Source organism: Ipomoea nil, unplaced genomic scaffold (genome assembly GCF_001879475.1).
Source record: "Ipomoea nil cultivar Tokyo-kokei standard unplaced genomic scaffold, Asagao_1.1 scaffold3069, whole genome shotgun sequence".
In the NCBI taxonomy this organism is placed as follows: domain Eukaryota; kingdom Viridiplantae; phylum Streptophyta; class Magnoliopsida; order Solanales; family Convolvulaceae; genus Ipomoea; species Ipomoea nil.
This window is the reverse complement of record NW_017619497.1, coordinates 7666560-7687233: the sequence shown is the minus strand read 5'-3', so window position 1 is coordinate 7687233 and position 20674 is coordinate 7666560. Positions and strand designations below refer to the sequence as shown.

At 33.5% G+C, this 20674-nt stretch overlaps 3 protein-coding genes across 8 annotated transcripts; 2 read left to right on the top strand and 1 right to left on the bottom strand.

Moving 5' to 3' along the window:
* Nucleotides 1-8925: 8925 nt before the first annotated feature.
* LOC109165681 (myosin-3-like) lies at nt 8926-11709 on the top strand. Its single transcript, XM_019314550.1, has 6 exons — nt 8926-9550; nt 9664-9793; nt 10114-10251; nt 10324-10415; nt 10502-10690; nt 11137-11709. The coding sequence occupies exons 1-6, from the start codon at nt 9251-9253 to the stop codon at nt 11521-11523; spliced, it is 1236 nt and encodes a 411-aa protein (XP_019170095.1). The 5' UTR covers nt 8926-9250; the 3' UTR covers nt 11524-11709.
* Nucleotides 11710-11804: 95 nt separating this feature from the next.
* LOC109165682 (transmembrane protein 184C) lies at nt 11805-14407 on the bottom strand. Of its 4 annotated transcripts, none has more exons than XM_019314554.1 (5): nt 14269-14407; nt 13408-13704; nt 13140-13262; nt 12739-13029; nt 11805-12260 (listed from the first exon to the last, which is right to left on the bottom strand). In XM_019314554.1, exons 2-5 carry the CDS (start codon nt 13669-13671, stop codon nt 12054-12056), a joined length of 885 nt encoding a protein of 294 aa, XP_019170099.1. In that variant the 5' UTR covers nt 13672-13704; nt 14269-14407; the 3' UTR covers nt 11805-12053. The 4 variants fall into 4 exon arrangements, with proteins under 4 accessions (XP_019170099.1, XP_019170097.1, XP_019170098.1 ...); XM_019314552.1 differs by having other exon boundaries at nt 11889-12260; nt 14243-14386; XM_019314553.1 differs by having other exon boundaries at nt 11889-12260; nt 13408-13693; nt 14243-14386.
* A 28-nt stretch (nt 14408-14435) lies between these two features.
* On the top strand, nt 14436-20667 carry LOC109165680 (beta-galactosidase 8-like). Of its 3 annotated transcripts, none has more exons than XM_019314549.1 (20): nt 14436-14451; nt 15416-15546; nt 15765-15860; nt 16187-16299; nt 16588-16654; nt 16763-16855; nt 17085-17228; nt 17406-17494; nt 17570-17675; nt 17784-17871; nt 17977-18095; nt 18272-18436; nt 18532-18728; nt 18813-18919; nt 18995-19104; nt 19214-19321; nt 19404-19514; nt 19617-19828; nt 19996-20323; nt 20440-20667. In XM_019314549.1, exons 5-20 carry the CDS (start codon nt 16598-16600, stop codon nt 20548-20550), a joined length of 2145 nt encoding a protein of 714 aa, XP_019170094.1. In that variant the 5' UTR covers nt 14436-14451; nt 15416-15546; nt 15765-15860; nt 16187-16299; nt 16588-16597; the 3' UTR covers nt 20551-20667. The 3 variants fall into 3 exon arrangements, with proteins under 3 accessions (XP_019170094.1, XP_019170093.1, XP_019170092.1); XM_019314548.1 differs by lacking the exon at nt 14436-14451 and adding an exon at nt 15154-15333; XM_019314547.1 differs by lacking the exon at nt 14436-14451 and having other exon boundaries at nt 15180-15546.
* The last annotated feature ends 7 nt before the right edge of the window (nt 20668-20674 follow it).

Below are 20674 nucleotides of genomic sequence, written 5' to 3'. Positions count from 1 at the left end.
GATTGATCAGATTTAAATTTTATACTAAAATTTCCTAAAATACCCACACACCGTTACAAATTCCGTTAAAATTTTAAGAATTGTCGTTAGTTCACCGTTAACTTACTCATTGATTTCAATAAAAAAAAATGTCTTAGGTTCGAACCCCATCCCAATCAAAGTTGGCATAATTAGTACTCTATTTTACTCTTATTAAATTATATAAATAATAATTTAGTAGTTATAACAAAAAATAATACATATGCATTTCTTTAATTTAGAATTATGTGTCCACAATATCTTTATTCAAAAAATATAATTATTCACTATCAATAAATTAAATAAGATAAATAATTTTATTAGTTATATTGTCTTTATTTTTCTTCAATATAAAAATTCTTTATATTCAAATTTATTAATTGATTATATTCGCTACATTGTCCTTACAATGTCTTTATTCAGTGAAAAAAAATTATTAATTATCAATAAATTAATTAAAAGAAATATTTTCATTAGTTATATTGTCTTTATTTTTCTCAAATGTAAAAATTTTTACATTCAAATTCATCAATTGATTATATTCACTACATTATCTATTATCTTTTTTGTGCACTATTTTTCTAATTAAATATCAAAGTTATAACATAAAATAATGCTATATATTTATTTACCAAGTATTTTATTAATACCATGAAAAAATTTAAAAAAATATATAATTAAAAAAGTCAACCATATTAACTACTTGAGAGATTTTGTAACAAAGAGAGTATTCAAATCACACAATAAATTGAAGTGAGAACTACCTCACAATGTCCTTGTTTGACAATCAGCAGTTAGCGGTTAGCGTTAGCGGATTATACTAGCGGATTTGACCAGCGAATTTATTTAATTATTAACATCGGGTAGAAAAAATGATCGCCAAATTATTAAATCAAATGAATGGTTCATATTGTTCCAGTTTTAATTTTTTTCTTTTAAGATTTTCTAATTTATCCTTAATTATATGATTATCCATTTAACTTTTCCGTTCATTCACCGTTAGTCTAATTCTAATATTAAAGTCTAATATAGAATTATAACTACACCATTAATCTAATTCTAATATTAAAGTCTTAATAGAACTTAACCACAGATCCTAATGTCGGAATCTCCTCAAACAATATTAGTATATATTTAATATTTTATGCCCTAATTTTTATTTGTTCTCCCTTATGTCCCGTATTTGGTTTCAACCATACCTATACACTTATTTTATTGACAATTATAATCAATATCGACTATATTATTTTGCATTTGTAAACTTAGAATTACCTATTTAACCCGCACGGCCTTAGCTCAATGGTTTAGTAGGTAGTATTTGGGGAAAGAGACCAAGGTTTGAACTTCGGCGGCGGCAATGCGGGAATTATGTCCAAAGTGGGCAGATTCCTTGTGCGTATCAGCATTTGGCCCTGTCTGCTGAACCATTGAGTCACCGTGATTTACAACTTCCCACAATGCTCTGTCGGGTCGGAGTGTGGGGGGCCCTTGGGATTGGGGACTCAACCTTTGGGAAAAGAATTACCTATTTAAATACGCAAATTCAACCTTCAATTATCTATGCATGAACAATTTCAATATAATCTTGCCTTAATATACTTTAAAGTACTTATTTAAAAAAAAACATTGGGCATTATCTCAATCGCGCAATGCGCGTAAAAAACTAGTACTATATATAAAAACAAAATACTCAACTCAACTTTCCGCCCAAAATCTTAAATTTTAATATATTATTTTCTACTTCCTATACGTACTATAATTCTACATTAAAATTTCATTGTAAAATACTGTAATACAATTCCAAACAGAATATATTTTTAACTACCTTTATATTCCTACTATAATTCTACATTAAAATTTGGGAGAAGTGTCAAATAGGCCCATGTACTATTGTAAAGTGCTCAATTTCCACCATGAACTAAATTAAAGGCTAATTAACCACACTTACCTACTAAATTTGTTCAATTAGCCTTTTTTGCAGTTAATTGACTTTTTTTTGCAGGTTACCAATTCAATTATTTAAAAAATAATTTCAAAATTATTATTAAAAAAAAATACAGCACGGGACAGCCGGTGGCTGTATTCTTTTATTATTATTATTTTATTTTATTTTATTTATTTATTTATTTATTTTAATAATTAAATAGGTAACCTGTTATTAACCTGTAAAAAAAGTCAATTGAACAAATTTAACTCGTAAATGGATCTATTTGACACTTAATTTAGTTCGTGGTGGAAATTGAGCACTTCGCAGTAGTAGATGGGCCTATTTGACACTTGTGCCTTAAAATTTCTATTCTAATATTGTAAAATAGTGTAATATAATTTCTAATAGAATATAATTTTTCATACTTTTCTATTCGTACTATAATTCTATCTTAAAATTCCTATTTGTAATACAATAGGACAATATTAAAACACTATTAAATACTCCGTGATAAATAAATTTGACAATACAAATACTAGAAATAGGAAGCAACATATATTATAATTATTGTTAATTTTATTGTTTTTTTAATCAATTAATTTTATCGTTACTATAGCATATATATATAATATTTGAACATATGTCACTCAGAAAGAGATGATGAGTAGTAAAATAGTCAAACATAATATTAGCGATACAATAATATTAAAATTAATATTTCTATTCAACAATATTATATTACTAGTTTTTTTTTTTACGCGCATTGCGCGAATAGGATAATGCCCAATAATTATTTTTAAATAAGTACCAATTCAAAGTATATCAATGCAATATTATATAGGAGATGTTATTGCATAGGTAATTGAATGTTGAATTTGTTTAAAGTTTATAAATGCAAGATAATATATGAGAGAACGATTATAATTGTCACTAAAATAAATGTTTGCAACTTTGTAATAACGGTAGTCTAAATACTTAGTCTAAAAGCGATAGTCTAAATAAATACTACTTTTGATTTAAGTTTCTCTAAGTCTTCTTAATTATCTTTTGGGTAGCATAATTGTCTCATCTTCAGTACATGTTATGTTCTATCTTTTTTTATTGGTAGTATGTCATGTGCAATTGGATTACTGGTGGTAGCATAGATGGTGGCATCATTATGCAATGAGATTATGGTGTTTGAAGTTTTATATTTTCCTTGCTGTATATATGACTAAGATCTTAGTTGTACAGTTGTACTATGAGCTCTTTATCTTACAATTGCATTGATATTTGGTAGTGGTAGTTTTTCCCTACATATTTCATGTGTTGTAAGATGTGTGTCATAGATTATCGTGTGAAAGTATTGAACAAAATATTAATATTTATTATATTTATATAAAATACTTAGTAAATAATTTTGATATTTAATTACAAGATAATGTAAAAAGAAGATAATGGACAATGTAGTGAATATAATTAATTAATGAATTTGAATTGAAGGTATGGAATATTTCAATTGTAGAAAATATATATATATATATATATATATATATATATATATATATATATATATATATATATATATATATATATATATTGTTGAAGATTGTATAAAATAAATATAATATAACTAATAAAATTATATCTCTTTTTACATTTTTTATAATGAATAATGACATTATAGACATCTAATTATAATTTTTTTTTTTTGAAAGCTACTGGCTCTATTACATTGTAGTATCTGTTCACAACCTACTGAAACACAAAGAACCAATAACACCTCCACTGAGGCTCGAACTCATAATCTTCAAAATAAAAATTCAACCCGGGTACCATTAGACCACATAATCCTGGTCATCTAATTATAAATTAATTAAATACATATGTATTATTTTTTGTAGTAGCTACCAATTTATTTAATTTAATAAGAGTAATAAAGTGTTGTACATACTTTTCATCAACAATACTAAAATCATTGATTTTTTTAATTTACATTCGTTGTTGAAACAAATTATTTTGGGAGTTTGTCAATGAAAATTGCTACAATGCTATATAACGACCAGACAAATATAAACGATCCAGAATATATCTTCAATTGCACTATATAATATTTGATGTTATAATTTAAATAATTGTATAACAATCCAAATATTTGTACTATATTATAACAAAATAAATTTCGTGCATCGCACGTGTGAAAATCCTAGTTACAATTACAACAATAGCAATAGCGGAAGATAATTGGGCCGATTTCCGTTGTGGGTTCAGGGCCCAAAACAAACCCAATAGTGAGAGCATCAGGTGTTTTCAAAATATGGTCTTCAGTCTTCTCTAGAAAAGTTAGTGGGCCATTATTTTATAGAAAGACAATATTAATTATCTCCAATTCTGTCCTTTCAAAACTTTATGTCCTAGTTTGCATTCCAAAGTTGATTTAATTTGTTGGGTAATGAGAAATATTTATAGTCATTATTTGAGTGTATACATTAAGTAATTTTCGTCTTTGTGAAATAATCAGCAAATTATATAGAAGGATCTCATATAACAATTAATTAACAATCACATATTTATCTAGTGTGTTATAATTTTTCATATTACTTCTACTTTTATTTTTGCACCAGCATTAACTAGGTTGGAAGCATAAGAAACTATTTGAGCGACTTGTAATTAGCCTACAATTGTCATGACAGAAGAGAGAAGCAAAATAATTGAGGAACTAATTTGATTATTTTGAATTTTTACTTATATATACTAGAGATTATAAAAGTGCAACAGATTATTTCATTATTAAAAGTAAAAAAGATGGGAGGTTGTGGTTCTTGTAAATGATGAATATGGAATAAAGTGCATATATGCATTGGTAAACCAAATGAACCCACGTGACAGGCTATCCATAATGACCACCTTAGCTTCACCAAATAAGCAGCTTTGAAACCCTATATGGCAGACAACTTTGCATTAATCCATTTATCTTCATTTTTATTACGGAAAATACTACATGTATTCTTATTTTGTACTCTCAACATGTATTCACATACACAAAATCTTGATGTAGATATTTATATTGGAACCCACATGAAAAAAATAATTTATCAGAATTTGTCAAGAGTAAAATTTAAAAAGTAAAATTAAGTACTACATGTGGTAAAACTCTTTTATTACCTTATTATGTTGTTTCCTCCCTACAAAAATTATTATTATATAATAAAAAAAAACAACAAAAAAAAAAAAAGTTAGGGTAGGTTTATCATTGCCCTCACATCCCCACCAAATCTTGGAGGTTTGCAACCAATGGCTTAAAGCATCATCATCACTTGTAGTTTTTTGGTAAGTTTTTTCATAATTGGAAGAGAGAAAAGAGGGAGGGATTTTATTGCTAATTAATTATTGATTTTGGTCCATGAGACCATGACCAATTAATGTAGACTTACTTTTTTGTTTTTGAATATTATTGAATCTATTACATTGAAGTATTTGTTTAAACATACTTTTTCAATAAGTATAAAGAGTCAATAACGCATCCACTGAAGCTCGATCTCATGACTTCTCATATAAAAGATGTCACTACATGACATCTGAACACAAGGTGCTTGACAGCTAATATAGATTTTAATGTCTAAAATTACAATTTATTTCTATATCGCTAGTAACAATTTTGTAAATGTAAATAAAAATTGTGTGAATGTCTAAATTTGTGACCTCATGAAATCATTCCACTTTGCAGTTGTGAAAGAAAATGATTAAAATTGTTTTGAAAAATTAAAATTTTTATTTTATATAAATATAATGGCAACAAAATGCTAGTATTTTTTTTTCAATGAAAAGTTATAAATTTCTTCCAATCCCAATGGTGCTACTCATTAGGCATGAATTGGACCTATGGACTTGTAGTGCCAACACCAAATATTCCATTGATGAAGAGGACACTTTATTTCCTGGCTTCATAAATTTTAAATCCTCATGTAGGCTTAGGCTAAATGCTATGATTAATCTTCACTCATTAATTGTTGAATTTTACAATTAAAACAGGCCCACTTGTGAAGAAATAAGCATATTAAACGTTATATTAAAATTTTCAAAAAAAAAAAAAAAAAAAAAAACGTTATATTAAAAGTTTGCAATAAGATGCAATAATGGTCTTGATTGATAACACAATTTATTAGTTAATTTTGGCTAGTTTATGGGAAGAATTTTGACTTATTTGACCACTATTAGTTGTTTAACTTGGTTAAATATTAAATATAAATATTTGATTTATTAGCTTTTTGTAACAGTACACTCTATTGTCCCAGAATGCTAAAATTCAAAAAGCTGCTCAAAAACAACTTTTGAGAAAATCATTTTGCATGTAATCAACTATCAGATAACAACGAATTTATCAAACATCTTTATGCAAGCAGCTAATATTATCAACTACTCAAACTCACTAACCCAATCAGTTAACAACTATTTACCAAACATCCCAATTTTCAATTTCCTTATTTTCCATCTCTCAATCGAATAATATTATTCCACATAATATCTTGGGACTACTAATTCTCATAGAACTTAGAACACACACATATATACACACACACACACAAAAACATCTATCTAACATTTTGTTTTTTTACAACAAATTTAGATGAGATGATTTAATTTGGATTTTCTTAGGGGTATAAATAAAGTTTTGCAAATAGGAAGTAGCACAGTTTTGAATTAAGCCATAAGGGACAATTGTGAAATGTACTAATTATTTATTAAAAATCGGATGTCCCCTAAGGGACAATTGTTTATTAAAAATGATTGTTATTAATAAAACCAAAAGTCAAATTTAATCATTTTAAGTAGAACAAATGATTCTTTCTACTGTATTCTACCTTTACTTTCTATTTTGAATTCATAATAATTTATTTTTGGTTTAAAAAAATGATTATTATTAATATAAGAAAAAATAATACTTTTAGTCCCTAAATTGTTTAACTTTTAAAAATTTAGTTCTTGTAAGTTAATTTAAACATATCTAGCTCCTCAATTGTTTAAAATTTCATTAACATATGTGGTTATTTTTATTATTTAAAATTAATATTCAATATTAAAAATAATATTCACATAGAGAGAGTGAAATTTTAACCATAAATATTAATTAATTAAATGATAAAATTAATCTCATAAAAACTAATTTGTTGACAAAATTTGATAATTATATAAGAACAGAGACTAAAAGTGAAACATAATAAACAATTAAGGAACTAAATTTTCAAAAAATAATTCAAATTATAAATATTAATTAATTAAATGATAAAATTAACCTCATAAAAAATAATTTGCTGACAAAATTTGATAATTATATAAAAACAAAGACTAAAAGTAAAACATAATAAACAATTAAATAACTAAATTTTCAAAAAATAATTCAAGGGCCAAAAATATCGCGCTTCCCTTAATACAATATAAATTATTTTAGACAAATACCATGACTTTACTCAACATAGTGCTCACAATTCTCATCATTAGTCATCTTCCATTTATTTATGTAGGATGGTATCTAATGTTTAAATTATTGCCTTAACTCTTTTGATCAACCATCACACTAGTCATGTCAACAACGTCAATAAGAAAAATTCACAACTTAATTAACAATATCTGGAAATTTGTTGGGTTACAAAAAAGAGAGAGAAAAAGAAACTTAATTAACAATTACTCATGTCACCTCATTTCATATACGTTGGTGTGATGCCATATTAACTTATTAGTTGGTAGATAGTCTTCAATTAATCTTGAGACGACCAAACAAAAATAAGGTAAGAGAGAAGTTTGACCACATAAGACTTTTATATGGAAAACATAAAAAAAAAAATGTCGGTGTGTACGTCATCTTTCCTTATTTCATTTAGATATCTGGTCAAGATATGTGTACTATTTTTGTCTTACACGGATTGTAAAAGTCAAACACGTACTCTTAGAGCATGTTTGGTTGGATGAAAAAAAAATTAAAAGGAAAAAGTTTTCCTTAAATTTGAGGAGAATAAAATTTTCTTCCGTGTGGTTCACGATTTTTCTTAGTTTTGAGAAAAAAGTTTTTCAAGGGGAGGGGTAGTATTTTGTTTTCAATGAAAGTTAAGAAGAAAGTATTACATGATTGGACAAATTTGTCTTATTACTTTTATTATCTGTATCATTGTATATGAATATTTTAGTCTTTATACTCCTTATTCCTTACCATTCCAACCCCAACCAAACAACAACCAACGAAACAAAGAAATCAACCTTCTGTTAATTTCTTTTCCATGAAATTTCAATTCTGTTTCCCTCAAATACTTCTCGCGAACCAAAAAGGGAACGTATTATACTTGATTCACTCAAAGCTGGGTGCATGCTTGCCACTACTTATATCACTTATAGAATTCAACATTTTTACTATTTGACAATATGTTTGTAAATTTATACGGAGTATATTTAAAAGTCATTTTAAATATTATATAAAAAAAATGTAAACGACAAAAGATGAAAGGATTTTTCTTTCATGATGCATTATTTGTATTAGTATTAGTCTTACATTTTTCTTGAGACTCACATGATAGAAGATAACTTATCAGATCATTTCTTGCGACATTAAGAAATAAAAATAATAAAGTAGAAATTCAGGGCTAATGTAGTAAAACTCTTTTAAAAGTATCACTCATACACATGAATTTGAACTTCTGAAATGGTAAGCAGATAAAATATGACAAATTGGGAAATAAACTAATATAAACCTTGGATTTACTACATGAGATAACAAAATCTTTTGTCAAGATCAAGAATCATTGAGAATCCCACATTGTGCAAGAACCAATCATGGTAACCCATCACACCTGTAATCCCATCCATCATCACCCACAGTAACCCAGTTCGAATCCCCATTTGTCTAATCTACACTAACAGCGACAGTAATTCTCATTCTCGGATGAAACGGGACCACCTCGGACCATACGACTCGAATGGATCCGTCACAGTCGTCCGGACAAAGCAAGAACAAAGTGGAAGTTTTGAACTTTTTTTATGACACTTCACACATGCAGTCTGATCATTCCTCCACTGAACTCTCACAACGCCAGGATTTTTGCTGCTCCCACAAGTAACGCCAAATTCAAGACTTGCCCACCCTCCTAAATCCCTCCCAGATTTAGATTTTATCCCAGATTCTATTGGCAGATTATCAGATTATCAGATTATGTTTCCCCCATTAATTTATTGCCGGGTTGGATAAAAAGTCTCGCTTTTGCGCCGGTTGTCAACCCAAAACGCTCCTCTAGAGAGAGAGAGAGAGAGAAAGGTTTGGTCTTGAGGGAGTTTTCTGGAATGGGGACGACGAGAACGTGTGAAATGAGGACTCTTAGCTCGCTGGAGCTTATGCTGCTGAAGCTCCAGCAGGCGGAGGAGCCGCCGGAGGATTCCTTGCCGGCATTACCGGCTCGGCCGGTGATGAGGGCGCGGCGGGCCAGGATGAAACTACCGCTCACCTTCCACAACAGTGATTTGGTTCGAGAAAATGAGGCAGTTAAAGGGAGTTGTTCAACAAGTACACAGAAAGAGGCTTTTCTTGATTCTGTTCATCACCAGGAATCTTCAGAGACTGATTCACCCCATGATTTCAATAAGGTAAATTTGCCCTTATAGTCTCTGTAAATTAAGGTTGTTCCCAGAATCCTAGATTCCTAGTCATGTTTTATGCACTTCAATTTGAGGGAAAATTAATGTTGTCTGTCTCACAGGCTGCAGAAGATGAGGAGAGAGGAGTTTTGCAGAAGAAGGGGGTAGTGATAATTCAGAGGTGTTTCAGAGGCCACCAAGCCTGCAGATACTATCATGAGCTTAAGATGGGAGCAATTTCACTTCAATCATGTAATTACTTCACCAAAACAACAAAATACAGAACAATCTGACAAAAATTCTTGCAGTTTTAATGTTTTATTTGTCTGTTTTTGCCTGTAATATCTAATCTCTTGCCCACAAAAGACAAAATCCCTCGCCCCAGGCCCCACACCCTGGCCTGGCCCAACAAAATTTGTGGATGTGATAAATCACGGTGAGAGTACCAGTACCTAGTGGCCGGTGCCCACCACATTAGGTGCGGCTCCCACATTGTGGCTGTCAGGGCTCGATCCTGTCTCTGGTCATGAGCTGGGCTTGTGAAAGCATTAATGTTGCGATTGTTTTTGCAGTTGTGAGGGGTGAAAATGCAAGAAATGGGTATCAGTGTCTTGTAAAAAGACTGAGAGCCATTGTCATTATTCAGAAACACACAAGGGAACATAGAAAGCGAACCGAACAGCTTACAGGGATCATATACTTGCAGGCTGGTAAGATCATTGATTTTTCAAATGTGGTTTCTGGCAAGAGTAACTAAATCCTCCTATGTTTGCATTCTACAGGCATTCGAGGTTGCTTGGCTCGAAGGGAATTCGATAAGCAAATAGCAAGCCAAGATACAGACAACCTTGGCAACAAGAATGAACTCACCAAGGTATATATTTATAGCAGATGCAGAATGATGAAACTAAGGATTATGCTGATTTCGTTTGATCTGAAGGCTTATATCATCATATTCAGGTTCCACAGATAGTTTTACTTGATCTGCGAAGAAAAGTTCTGATTACTGAGGCAGCTCTGGAGAGGAAGAAAGACGAAAATGCTTCTCTGAAGAAACGCATTGCAGAATTTGAAACGAAATGGAAGCAATATGAAGCGAGGATGCAATCCATGGAGAAGATGTGGCAAGATCAGCTGACATCTATACAAGTTAGTCTAGCATCACTCTTTGGCATTTGTACTTTTACTTTGAAACTCGCAGTCACTATCCGAGTGTGTGCACTGGGCAAATCCTGCCTAGCCACCCTGTGACCTTAACCAACAAAGAACCTTAAAGGAAGTAAACCAGTCTAGGTTGTCCATATCTGATCGGCTCAAACTAAGAAGGCAAATATGTTGTTCCCACCAGGAGTCAAACTTGTAACCTTCAATAGTCTGACCAACTTGGCTGGGTTGTCCCCATTTGTACTTTTCCTTGTTTACATGGAAGATTGATCATATATGGTAACTAGTTGTCATCTAGTGTCTGCTATCCTCTGGAATGATTAATAATGAAATAATCACATAAACAATAAAAGTTTGAACTTTGAACTCATGAAGTCCCTATTTGAGAGAACAATGATGTTAAGAGTTTCTTTTTTACTGAAATTATGCAGACAAGTTTAGCTGCAGTGAGGAAAAGACAGGCTGCTGCTGGGAATGGATCTCCAAGATTACCCGAAACCTCTTCTGGGAGGCTCGCGTTTAAACCTTCTTGTATGCTCAAGGATGCTGGACATCAAGTAAATGGCGGGTTGGATTCTCCCTGTCATAATGCCCAGTTTAGAACCACTTTGGACAATCATCCCGAGAGCAGTTCTTGGATTCAATCAGGACAAGAGGTTTCGAGTTTCAGCGCCAAAGAGGATTTGGCAAAGCTGAAGCAGAGGTTCAAATCTTGGAAGAAAGATTACAAGACTAGATTGAAGGAGGCAAAATCAACAATGAAGAAGCTGGGACAGCCTGATAGGGTTGTGGGTTCAAAGATATGGTGTGGGAGATGAAGATCAGAAGATGACAAGATGTAGTTGATCTTGGCAACTCTCATACATGATTCATATAGTTTCTGTGTTGGTCCAAGCCTCCAAGGTCAAATCTTCACAAATTTTTTCTTATAAGATCAATCAGAAAAAAGGAAATGTACAGAACAGGCATAAATAGGAAGCAAAATCATGTCACTTAATCATGAACAGTAATTTTGTATCATCTAATTCCTGTCTCATCCATTCACTCATCATGGTATTCTACTTGTAAAGTGGACTGAACAGGCCCTTATACCATGTTATAATCTAAGATTGGGTTAAACTGAATTCAATCATAGTTTAACACAGCCTGATAAACCCATATGTTTCTCTAATATTTTTCAATGTGGACTCTTAACACTACCTTTTTTTACAAAGCTTGAAAATATATGAAATCATAGAGCATTTACAGCAAGAATACACTAACAAAATGCATATTGCTGCATAACACCGGACTTTTCTCCAAACTCGAGTACATCAATACCAGTCAGCAATCTAGTGCACAGAGCAAATTATTCACTCTTCTTAAGTCTCAGTTTTGCTTCCATGTCTCCACTGTAGGGAGCAACATGGAATGCGTATTGCTGCATAAGAGCGAAGAAAACCATCTCAACACAGATTAAGACATTTTGAATGGCTTCCTGAATGTGCTCTACGTCCAACCAGAAATGCTGAGACTTAATGATGCCCATTGCAACCAGAATGTCGAGCAAGATCCCCTGAAAACGGGTAAGGAATAACACATTTAGTGAAAAACAGTGGTTAGTTTTCGAAACTTCAAGCAGAAATCTGAAAGCAAGTTTACAGAAATCAACAAAAGTTCATTGCAAAATCCAAGACACCAAACTGGTTTAAGGAAAGCATGACGTCATAAATCTTGCTATTACTCGTTGCAGTTCTTGTAGTCTTTCTATTGGGGAGGATGTAAGACACCCTGTTTGGTAAAATAGTTAGTCTATCAGCCAATTTTGGCTTATTTGACCACTATTACCTGTCTGACTTGGTTAAAAAATCAATGTAAGTGTTTGGTTAATCAGCTTTTTGTAACTCCAAAATGCTAAAATTCAAAAAGCTGCTCAAAGCAACTTTTTCAATTAGCTTTTTGATAAAAGAAATTATACCAAACAGCTATCAGCTAACAGCTAATTTACCAAACACCTTTCTACAATCAACTAATGTTATCAACTAGTTATATACCTGCCAAAAGGAGAAGAAGACGATCCCCTTGATGCAGAGGAACTTGGAAAGCGGTTTGTGTGGTTGCAATTCCTTTGAGAAGACATGATAGAAAGCGAGCAAGGAATACATTGCAACATAAAATGAAATGTTGAGAATTATGGTAAACGTCCAACTGAGCCAGCTAGGGTAGAATCCAAGAATCTGTAACGTTATCATCAAAATGGAGCTTATGGGACGGACAATAACAAATTGCCATGTCCAGTATTTGAGAAGCTTTAGTGTATGGTGGTCCAAACGAGTAGTGCGAGGCTGCACTTTGCCAAAAATTATAGGTTAGACGAATTGCTGCAACCAAGTATTCAAATACCAATTTAATAATTCCAAAATCTTCGGTTTTACTGAAAGAAGTGTAACTGCACCTGAAATAAAGTCATTGGGAACGAATGATGAATCTCTCTTCCTTTGATTCCATCGGGCACTATGTTTTTGCTGATGGATATGTTTAAATAGCTATACAGTAACGCCAAAAACTTAGCAATTGCCTGGAAGTGAGGCGATATACAGAACACACAATTAAAAAAAAAAAACAGGTTTAGTTGCTGGTTAATAACTAATAAGCAAACAAAATGTGCAGCAAAAAAGAAAAAGAAAAAAGAGTTTAGTGCATCCGACCAAGCACCTACTTACCAGAGCCTCGTAGCATTCCTTAATTGAGTCAAGAAACATGAAAAATTCTTTGCTTCCCCTAATATCCAACAACCCCAGAAATGAGTCAACAGCATAAATTGGAGCCATAAGTATAATTATTATAATCGCTTTCTGTTCCTTTGGGTTCTTCCAGTAAAAGAGGTGCTGAGACAAAGTTTGTATTGTCAAATGCATTGTAAACAATGTACAGATCCCAGCTCCAGCAATAGTAAGTTCCCCGCGGTTCATCTTCGTGAAATCCATTCTTCAGAAGTATGCACAAAGCCAAACCAAACCCTGCAAATTGTGTCAAAAATTCTTCATTTTTCAAAATTCTTATATATTCATGTTTAAATTTCCCTATCTATACCAAATAACAAGCATAAACTCACAACCCCTTTGAAAAAGGGCCTCGGATAGTGATTGCGGGTTTCACTCGTTACCCAAGAATACATTAGCTTGATTAACTGTGAAAATTTCACTCTTTTTTGGTCCATCAAATTGTGCTTGAGCATACACACACACAAAGATACCAACTTTTTTACCTGGTTGAAGAAAAGTTCTCAAAGGAAAATCACAATTGAAGTTCTACAGCAAATTGAACGAGCTCATAAGCATCGCACAGAGAATAACCAAGCAATCTCAGACATACAAGAAAACCAGAACCACCCAGTAACGAAGAAAACATCAAAACAACAAATCACCCATACTTCTTTGATGTCTATGACACCCAGATGCAGCAATCAAGTCGAAGGAAAGAAAAAATCCCAAAGACAAGTATGAACCCAATATAGTTTGACTCCCATAAACACTGCAAATTTGTATGTGGACTTCATATATTCAATAAAGATAGAGTCTTACTGAGTGAATTTAGCGGGAGATGCGAATCAGTGTACAAATCCGGCAAATCTCCTTATGTGGTGGGCTTTGAAAGTTCGTAGATTTAGAGAAGGCAAGCGAGTAAACCACGCATCAGGACATGTTTTTCTTTAGTGATTCCATCGACAAGATTTTTACAGCATTACCGTACACTGTACAGTGAGAGTTAATTACTGATTTACTTTTTTACAAAAAAATTATAAAGGAGTAACTTTTTTTTATTCTTGATTTTAAAAGAAATAAAAATAAAAGTAGGGAAATGATAGATTTTTAATTTTTTAATATTAGGTGGACTAGTTTAGCCTCATAAAGTTAATATTGAGAGAAAAAAAAAAAATTTGTCCACAACATGTAAAGTTTTTACCTCTAAAATTCTTAGTTTTCCTTATATGGTAGAATAGTGAATGTGTAAATCAAGATCAGCTTTCATAATTTATTACATGAGAATCAACTGAACTGTTTATACTTGTAAAAATAAATAATTTATTATTATCTTAAAGCGTGTAGAAAAAAGTAAATCAGTTTATATTATCTGATTGATTTAAAAGAAGAAAATCAATATAGGACTCTTACTAATAATTAAACTTGAAGTCGTATGATTATTAAACTGCCGGATTAACATGCGTGGGGTTGCCTAAAATATTTTTCCAGATGGTTGCCATTTAAGAAAACTTAACAACCTTCAGATCGGATTATAGGTTTAAGCAATCAAAATAATTAACGTTGTTCTAATGGTGAGATAAAGGGCAAAGATTCTCTCATGGGGCTTCTTGAAATTTGTTATTAGTCATAATCCTCATTTCAGAATTTGAACTGTACTGTTGACCTCACTAATCACAACAAGAAGCACAAAGACAAGCATAAGAACAAACAAAAATCTGCATAATACGGCTGTTGCCAATCATCACCCTAATAGTCCCAAAGCTAGAGGCCGAAATTGTCTAGAAATACCCCACCAAGATTCTTCCTTTTTCACTCACAACACAAATGCAAGACAATTTCTCCTTAAAACAATTACATTTCTCTGCTATAAGAGCCCTGCACTAAGTACTCTGTTCATGTTCTGGTGCATTTGACTGAGCCATGGAAAGAAATAATTTTTTGCTGATTATTTTGTTTTTGGTTTCAGCATATGGAGGTTTTTGTTTCAGAGGATGTGGTTCAGTAAGTGTGACATATGATCATAAGGCTCTGGTTATTGATGGAAGGAGGAGGGTTTTGCAGTCTGGGTCTATACATTATCCAAGAACAACCCCAGAAGTGAGTGTGATTCTCTATTTTAGTATAATGCTACTTATATAGCCTTTAATGTTTGTCTTTTATTCTAGTAAAATGTTAATGATACACTATTCAATGCACCATGAGACAACCCCAACCAAGTTAGTAGGAGTGACTTATTTGCCATTCTGGTTTGAGTCGGTCAGCTATAGAAAGCCTAATAAGTCTTTCTTTTCTTCCTTTTTTGGCAATTCTTTTAGGTGTGGCCGGATATTATTAGGAAGGCAAAGGAAGGAGGATTGGATGTGATTGAGAGTTATGTTTTCTGGAATTATCATGAGCCTGTCAGAGGACAGGTAAAAACTTTAGCTGGAAATTATGCAATTGGTTATATAAGATGTTAGTTTCAATATTGCTTTACTGCCATTACTACTGGCAAATTTCTGTTGGGCGAGAGAGCCAAGCCCGGCATCTTGCCATTGAAAATAAAGTTGCGTTTTTGCTACTAGCTATAGCTTTTGGCGTAGTGGTAACTGGTAAGCGCTTGATCTGACAATTAGTATCGAAGTCATGATGTGCAGTTGAGGCTGGTTGGCAGGTGCCATTTCGAACATGGTGCTGATTGGTACCAAAATATCATGGTACTCCTTGTTAACAATCTTAAATTTTTGTGTTGTTGCAGTACTACTTTGAAGGTAGGTTTGACCTTGTAAGGTTTGTGAAGACAGTACAAGAAGCCGGTCTCTATGTGCATCTGAGGATTGGACCGTATGCCTGTGCTGAATGGAATTATGGGTCTGTTTTCATGGAAGCTTGTTTCATTTGACCAATGGAAGTATCTCATACTTCCTATAATATCCAAGAATTCATTTTTCTTCTGTAATCATTATGCAACACAAGAACATCTGCTTTTTTCCTAGTTTTCATCAAAATAAATCATAGAGACGACATAAAAGGGAAATGTTCTCTTTTCTTTGTGGTGGGGTTGAGAGTTGAGACACAAGTCTAACCCCATTTCCATAATAGGAAATCTAACAAGATCATCGTTTTTCATTTGATATCTTTTGCTTCATGTTTGAGCAGGGGGTTTCCTATGTGGCTGCATTTGATTCCTGGAATCAAGTTTCGAACAACGAATGGACTTTTTATGGTACTGGTTTATACCCACATGTTGGGTTCATCTTGCTTGAATTTCTTTCGATGATTCTCCAAAGCTGTTATAACTTGGTTCCAAAATGTACATTATTGTCAAGAACAGAATGAAATGAAGCGCTTTCTTGCAAAGATCGTTAACCTAATGAAGGACGAGAACCTATTTGCATCACAAGGAGGCCCAATAATTCTTGCTCAGGTGGCTTACTCCTATCTTTTCAGTAGTTTTATTGTAATGGGGAAAGTTTCAATCTTTTGATTTGATGAGCAGACGATTCGTTTTAGGTACTCTTGAATCTTGATCTCCTTAAGGGAAACTAGTCCACTATCTCACACTCCCACCCATATCATTTTCTTGAATTTTGAGAAACAAAAGATATCTACGACATTTTCTGGCTTAAACCATGCATTGTATATATACATGACAGGTAGAAAACGAATATGGAAATGTTGAGGGTGCCTATGGGACAGCGGGGGAGTTATATGTAAAATGGGCTGCAGAAACCGCTGTTAGCCTTAATACAACCGTGCCCTGGGTGATGTGCCAGCAGGGAGATGCACCCGATCCAGTTGTAAGTATTATCCATTGCGTATGTTAGAAAAATGCAGTGACCTCGAAGAGTGTTGCTTCATTAGCATTACGGTTTGTTTTCTGAATTATTGAAGAACCATAGCCTGGTTTTTAGTTAGGAAAACGAAAAACAGATACTGTGTTCATTTGAAGCTAAAGAAATCCGATTATAATGCAGATAAATACATGTAATGGGTTTTACTGTGATCGGTTCACACCAAATTCCAAATCTAAACCAAAGATGTGGACCGAGAACTATAGTGGATGGTAAAAGAACTACATTTACTCTCTACTCCCTTACACATCATGGCTAGAAAAAGTGAGTGTTATGTAATTATTCAGGTTTCTTGCATTTGGTTATCCCGTCCCTTATCGACCTGTGGAGGACTTGGCTTTTGCTGTTGCACGCTTTTTTGAAACTGGCGGTACCTTTCAAAACTATTACATGGTAAATCTATAGTTGTGTACACTTAGTATCCTTTCCCAATTCATATAGAACTTCTTATTCGTTTACTTTTTTCATTTGAAGATCATTCGGGTACTTTTTTTTTTCCAGTATTTTGGTGGTACCAACTTTGGGCGAACAGCTGGAGGCCCTCTTGTTGCAACAAGCTATGACTATGATGCCCCGATAGATGAGTATGGTAATATATTCTTACCCAAATGCTTCTATTTCAGCAACAAATTCTTATGCATTCAATGGGGATTGGTTACTACCCGTTGTGATATATGAGAGGAACGACATGCAGGTTTTATAAGGCAGCCCAAATGGGGACACCTGCGTGACTTACACTTAGCAATCAGGCATTGCGAGGACTATTTGGTGCATGCAAATCCTACTCGTGTTTCACTTGGACCGAACCTTGAGGTATGATAATCCAAGAATTGATAGTGTTGAGAGAGAGAACTTGTGCTATCAAAGGACTGCACATTCTGTGGTCTTTCTTGATAGAAAACGCGTTTTTGGAGTAGGCTTTCATGATCTAATAGTGGAAAACTTGCTGTTTTGTTCTTAATTTTGATGTAGCTAATGTGGGTTTCCAGGCACATGTATATTATAAAACCTCCAAGCAATGTGCGGCCTTTCTAGCCAACTATGGAAGCACGAAAGATGCAACTGTCAAATTTAAAGGGAAATCGTACTTCCTTCCTGCTTGGTCTGTGAGCATTCTTCCTGACTGTAAAAACGTCGTTTTCAACACAGCAAGGGTAATCTTTTTTTTTTTTTCAAAACACGAATGATTCAATTCCTCGTGTTTTCTTCAGTTTCAGAAGATAATTCTGTACTGGTTTTATGGAATCAGGTCACTTCACAGAAGACTCTTGGCAGTACTTTTACTGAGAATCCCATCGCAACTATGTCTTCTCTGGCATCCTCAACTTGGAGTTGGTTCAAAGAAAGCGTTGGTGTCTCAGGCAACGGTTCCTTTGAGGCATCGAGCTTACTGGAGCAGATAAATACCACGAAAGATCAAAGTGATTTTCTTTGGTATACAACAAGGTAAACTTGAAACTTTTGGTTATTTCTTCGACTTTCCTAATCTATTCAGTATTTATAAGTATCGTTTCTTTCCTCTTTTGCCAGTATAAATGTGGATCAGAATAATGAGCGGGGCAAAACAAAAGAAGTAGAACTAACTATTAGCAGTTTGGGGCATGCAGCTCTCGTCTTTGTAAACAAGAAACTTATAGGTAACTACTCCATCGAGAAACTTATACTAATATAACACATAAAAAGACAGACATCTTATTTGGAACGTTTTATAGGATTTGGCTATGGTAACCATGATGTTCCAGACTTCAAATTCAGCGAGAAGATCCATCTTAACGAAGGAACCAACACATTGGATATACTGAGCATGATGATTGGTTTACAGGTGATTCTATTCCCGGAAAAAGTTACAATTTGACCAAGATAGAAGTGCAGGCTTTGCCTGTGCTTATTTCAAAGGTATTTTCTTTCTTATGAATAATTTCCATTTTCAGAACTATGGACCGTGGTTCGATATACAAGGGGCGGGGATAAATTCTGTTGTCCTAGTTGACCACAAGAGTTCCAAGAAAGATCTTTCTTCCGCGAAATGGATCTATCAGGTTCCTGGTTTTAACAAAGTTAATAGCTTTCTGTTCATTTCGCCCTGCAATTCCCTTCCAGAAAGACGTCTTTCATTTCCAGGTAGGCCTTGAAGGTGAACACATTGGACTCGACAAAACTGCTCTTGCAAACAGTTCATTGTGGATTCATGGAAATTCTTTGCCAATAAACCAGAGCTTGACATGGTACAAGGTATATGTATGCACTTGATTATATCTAGGATGACTGTTCCAAGATTGTTTTTTTTGTTGCAACAACCTTAATTGTCTCAAATTTTGAATCTTTTGTTCTCAGACGATGTTCCTGGCTCCTGAGGGAAGCGGCCCGGTATCAATATACCTTGGCAGCATGGGGAAAGGTCAGGCATGGATTAATGGACAGAGCATAGGGAGATATTGGTCTGCCTATCATTCCTCATCAACAGGCTGTTCCAAAAAATGCGACTATCGGGGAACATATGATCCATTCAAATGTCTAAAGAAATGTGGCCAACCTGCCCAAGTTTTGTAAGTTATTGCTTGCTAGCATGAAGTTGTTTCTTGAGTACCAGCTAACAGTAAACATCTAATTTACCAAACACATTTCTACAAACTGCTAATTCTATCAGCTGATCAAAACAGCTAACACAATCAGCTATCAACTAATTGTCAAACACCCCCGAAATCATTTCCAGGTATCACATACCTCGCAGCTGGTTACACCCGGGCGAAAATCTGCTTGTTCTTCATGAAGAGTTTGGGGGAGACCCTTCGAAGATTTCCCTGGCGACGCGAAATGGGGAAGAGATATGTGCACACATATCACAGGCTGATCCTCCACCTGTAGGCTCCTGGAAGATGAACCAAGCTTTTGAATCTCAACACCCTGAGCTTCAGCTGAGCTGTGAAGGAGGATGGAAGATCGGATCCATTCGTTTCGCGAGCTTTGGAACTCCGAGAGGAGAATGTGGAACACTCTCTCCAGGGAACTGCCATTCTAATGTCACATCAATCCTTCAGCAGGTAACTGCATGATTACTTTCGTTTTAACTAAAAATTTAAACTGATAAGACTATCGATTTTGTTTTAACTAAAAGTTTAAACTGACAAGACTGCACGTTTGTGTGATTATTATGCAGGTCTGTGTAGGGAAAACACAATGTTCAATTACAGTCACTGCAGCTAATCTTGGAGACCCTTGTCCTGGAGTCATCAAGAGCTTAGCAGTTGAAGCCATTTGCAGTGCTTGAGCCACCATCTTCCATGGATTATCTCCTCTTCTTGTCTTTAAACTTCACATGATTGAATAAAGATGCAATCTTTCTAAACATTTCCAGGAATCCCATCTCCATTTATCTTCTGTTTTCCTTTCTT